This window comes from Primulina eburnea, chromosome 7 (assembly GCF_022965805.1).
Source record: "Primulina eburnea isolate SZY01 chromosome 7, ASM2296580v1, whole genome shotgun sequence".
NCBI lineage: Eukaryota > Viridiplantae > Streptophyta > Magnoliopsida > Lamiales > Gesneriaceae > Primulina > Primulina eburnea.
The window spans coordinates 2,897,218-2,901,972 of NC_133107.1; the positions used below are offsets into that span (position 1 = coordinate 2,897,218).

The 4,755-nt window shown below is 36.7% G+C and overlaps 1 protein-coding gene across 1 annotated transcript; it reads left to right on the forward strand.

Moving 5' to 3' along the window:
- Positions 1 to 1,188: 1,188 nt before the first annotated feature.
- On the forward strand, positions 1,189 to 3,987 carry LOC140836606 (G-type lectin S-receptor-like serine/threonine-protein kinase SD2-5). Its single transcript, XM_073202251.1, has one exon. It carries the CDS (start codon positions 1,377 to 1,379, stop codon positions 3,888 to 3,890), a length of 2,514 nt encoding a protein of 837 aa, XP_073058352.1. The 5' UTR covers positions 1,189 to 1,376; the 3' UTR covers positions 3,891 to 3,987.
- The last annotated feature ends 768 nt before the right edge of the window (positions 3,988 to 4,755 follow it).

Sequence of the window (4,755 nt, forward strand, 5' to 3'; positions counted from 1 at the left end):
GAAAAAAAATGAATTAAATAACACCATTAACATGAAAAATTGTAAAACAACGGCTATTGAATTTAAAAGTTTAGTAATTAGTAAATAAATAATAAGGATAATGATTAAAATTTTAGTAATTAGTAAATAAATAATAAGGATAAGGACAAAAGAGTAAATGCATAATTGTAATTAATAGATAATAATAAGGATAAGGACAATAGAGTAAATTCACAATTCAATTGGTATATTTATATAGATATAGATATATATATATATATATATAGTTTTTATATCCTGCACACCTACCGTGTACATCTATGTGAGCACCGATGAAATGTCACTCACTCATTGAATGGTTGTGTTCCAGCTCACTCAAGAATGGCGTCAACTATAAGTTTGATCAAATCACATTTAATTTGGGCTGGGTGAAGAAAAGTTTGCAATCAGTGGAGGATATCTTATTTAAATAAAAAAAATAAAAATAAAATTCTATACTTGGTCAATATTTTTCTTAATTGGACACACTCTGAAGTTGAGAATTGGTAAAAAATGAAGTAGAAGACCTATAGTCCTGGTGAACAAATTCAAACTTGAAAAATACTTTTCTGATTCGAGAGAAATGAGGGACAAAGTGATTAATCAGGAAAGATTTCTTATTCTTATTATAGGATCATGGCTGGATATACGTGTGTTTGATGAATAAAATAATAAAAATTAAAAAATGTTTAATTGAAATTCGAAAGCCGACTAAATTGATCTTAATTAGAATGGAAGAAAGGAGTTAATTTGTGTATCCGATAAATTCGAAAGAATTGAATGAAGTGATGTATGATAGAGAAATGGAAATCTAATGATTAACAGTAAAAGTGACTTATTTATCGACATTTTCAAAGAAAACAATCTCAATTTTGAATAGATCTTTTGTCATAAAATCTCATAAATCTTTATCTGAGACAGTAACTCTACCGATATTCACAATAAAAAATAATATTCTTAGCATAAAAAGTAATACTTTTTCATGGATTACCCAAATAATATATATCTCACAAAATACAACCCATGAAACCGTCTCACACATATTTTTACTTATGCACTTTTTAACTTGTAAACAAAGTGCGAGACGGAACTGAAGTCATGAAAAGTGACTCCTATGAATTCAAGTAAATATTATTATAATTATAAATTGAGAAAAAGTCATATTTCGTTTTAAATTATTCAACACTTGAGTTGTGTTCTCACCTATCGGCCATGTGCAATGGTTCTCATACCAATAAAAAAAACCAGAAACCGAGCATCGATTACTCATTCAAATCTCCTGGTGTTCCTCTTTGATCAATGCATATATATATTTTTCTTCACTGATTTTTGGTCCAAAAGCCTCCAAAGATACGATCATGTCTCCACATTGGATTGTATTTTTGACCATACTGGCTTGCTGCTATCCTGCCTGTGTAATCTCTCAGCCATATGATTACCCAACTGCAAACCTCTCCACAAGATGGATCAACAGTGTCACTGCAAATCATTCGGTCAACTTTACAGATTTTTCGACGGTTCGAGCCATACTTCTCAGAGGAACTTTTGGTCCAAGATATGCTTGTGGGTTCTATTGTAATGGGAATTGTGACACATACCTGTTTGCCATTTTTATTGTCCAAACCAACAGTGGTGGAGGCATCACTTCTCCTGCAATCGGATTCCCGCAGGTCGTGTGGTCTGCTAATCGGGACAATCCCGTTCCAATTAATTCGACTTTGGAGCTCACGGCAGAAGGTGATTTGGAGCTCAGAGATGCCGATGGGTTATTGGTGTGGTCTACAAACACCGCCGGTTTGTCAGTTGCAGGCATGAACATGACAGAAATTGGAAATCTTGTTCTCTTTGATTCCAAAAATGCGGTGATTTGGCAATCTTTTGATCATCCGACGGATGCTTTGGTTCCGGGGCAGATCTTGATATCAGGTAAAAGTCTCACCGCTAGTGTTTCTTCAACTAATTGGACAGAAGGGGGTCTGTTCAATTTATCGATGACTCCACAGGGCTTGATAGCTTCGATAGAGTCGAATCCTCCACAGGTGTACTATGAAAACTTGGATGTTGGCACTAAGCAAAACAAAGAAGCCAGTTATGTTAAATTTCAAAATGGGAGTCTGCAGTTATATATAAACTCCGTCGAACCAAGCGATCCCGATATTTCAGTAACGGTTCCTGTGGCTAAATCAGCACAGTATATGAAATTGGGGCCTGATGGGCATCTTAGAGTTTATGAGTGGGGAACAGGATGGAATGAGGTGTCTGATATCTTTACAGGTTATCTTGGTGAGTGCAATTATCCAATGGTTTGTGGGAAATATGGAATTTGCTCGAATAGCCAATGTAGTTGCCCCAGAACAAGCTCGAATTCGGGATCTTTTAGGCAGGTAAATGACAGGCAGCCCGATCTTGGTTGTTCTGAAGTAACTCCCCTGACTTGTGATGCTTCAAGAACTCAGAGTTTCTTGGACCTCGAGGATGTAACATATTTCACCTTTATCACAGACATGGAGAATACTAATATGGATAATTGTAAACAGGCATGCTTGAAAAATTGTTCCTGCAAAGCTGCTATATTTCAATATGGCTCAGATTCTTCCAACGGGAATTGCTATTTGCCATCCCAAATCTTCTCATTGATGAATAACGAAAAGGACAAGACCCACTACAATTCTTCGGTATCTGTCAAAATCCAAGTTGCTCAGACTGCGGGATCCCCTGCCTCAGAAACAGAATCGCCGGTTAATGTAGAGGGAAAGAAAAGCCTTTTAGGGCCAATCTTAGGATCCACCTCGGGAGGATTTGTTTTAGCCGTTGCTGGATTGACCTTTTATGTAAGATGGAGAAAGAGGAAAGATGAAGTTGAGGAGGATTATTTAGATCATGTACCAGGTATGCCCACCAGATTTTCTTACGAGGAGTTGGTGAGTGCAACTGACAACTTCACTAAGAAGCTCGGTGAAGGAGGATTTGGGTCGGTTTTCGAAGGGACATTGAAGGATGGCGAAAGGATCGCTGTGAAATGTCTGGATGGACTTGGCCAAATCAAGAAGTCATTTCTAGCTGAAGTAGAAAGCATTGGCAGCATCCACCATGTTAACTTGGTAAGACTAATTGGGTTTTGCGCGGATAAATCCCACAGGCTTTTAGTCTACGAATACATGTGCAACGTATCCTTGGACAGATGGATCTACACTCCCACATCTCTTGACTGGAATCTTAGGAGAAGAATCATACTCGACATAGCCAAAGGATTAGCTTACCTCCACGAAGATTGCAGGCAAAAGATCATTCACCTAGACATCAAGCCCCAAAACATTCTTCTGGATGAGAACTTCAACGCGAAACTTTCGGATTTCGGCCTTTCCAAGCTCATTGACAGGAACCAAAGCCAAGTCGTGACCACCATGAGAGGCACGCCCGGTTATCTCGCCCCGGAATGGCTCAGTTCAATCATTACTGAGAAAGTAGATGTGTACAGCTTTGGAGTGGTAATCTTAGAAACTTTGTGCGGCAGGAAGAATTTCGATTTCTTTAAGCCAGAGGAGGAAGCACATTTACTATCCCTTTTCACGAAAAAAGCCGAGGAAGAACGATTGCTGGATATAATAGACAAAAGCTGCGAGGGCATGGAATCAAATGGAGCAGAAGTTTTGAAAGTGATGCAACTTGCGGCATGGTGTTTGCAAAGTGATCATGCCAAGAGGCCGGCCATGTCAGTGGTGATCAATGTGTTGGAAGGTGTTCAAAATGTGCAGAAAGATTTGGATTACAACTTCTTTAATCCACAGATCTCTGTTAACAAAATCCAGGTTGTTGCTTCTGATCAAGATACGACTCTATTACTTCCTTCTGTTCTTTCGGGGCCACGATGATTTGATCACATTCACCCACGCCTGCGGTTTAGTGTATTTGAAAAGTTGTAATATGTATGTATGTTTTAAAAATTTTGAAAATCAATTTAATAGATTATATTGGATAATATTTATAGTTTTCAAAAATATTGTTGGTTAGATGATTCCCAAATTAAAATGATTTAACATTCATATTTTTACTTCATTATAAAAAAAAAATGAAGCTACGATTGCAAATTTGGTATTAAAAAATGGTTGAATGAATCATAAATCTCCAAGAATAATCTCTGAAACAAAACGGACGAGGAAAACCCGGTTAGAAATGGAGGACTGTTACATGTATTTCCAATTTTCAGCCAATAACATTAATGATTGTCAGGGCAAATTGGTACCATTTGATTTCAATAATTAAAAAGGATATATTTTTCATTAAAAAAAGTTCTTCTATATATAAATAGAGAAGGAAAGTACATGCAAGAATTATCAAATTATTTAAGTTAAAATTTTGCAACAAGTTTAATTTTCGTATAATTATACGAAAATCCTGAAGTTCCTGGCTTGGAATTTCAATATAATTAATTAGCCAGCTAAAAAGTTTTGACCTTTCTTTTAAGTTGTTTGCTATTCTAACAGCATTTACACACCTTTGTACAATTTATATGGTCTGATGGCGGCTTCGTGTAAGTTCATTTTTTGCTTTTATTTCGTGTGGGACGGGTAGAATTCACGCATCTTATGAAAAATACATTTCAGCCAATTGAGAATGGTAGTTGTTTGGGATTGTTGATTATGAACTGCATGCAATTGTTTCCCTTTTTTCTCTTTATAATTCTGGTGCGGAACGCGGCTGTGCAAATGTAACTTGTATTTCCCAAGCCTGGGAAAC

Bases quoted from the DNA above. Each gene is read 5' to 3' on its own strand.
- LOC140836606 (XM_073202251.1), top strand. From the start codon at position 1,377: ATGTCTCCACATTGGATTGTATTTTTGACCATACTGGCTTGCTGCTAT.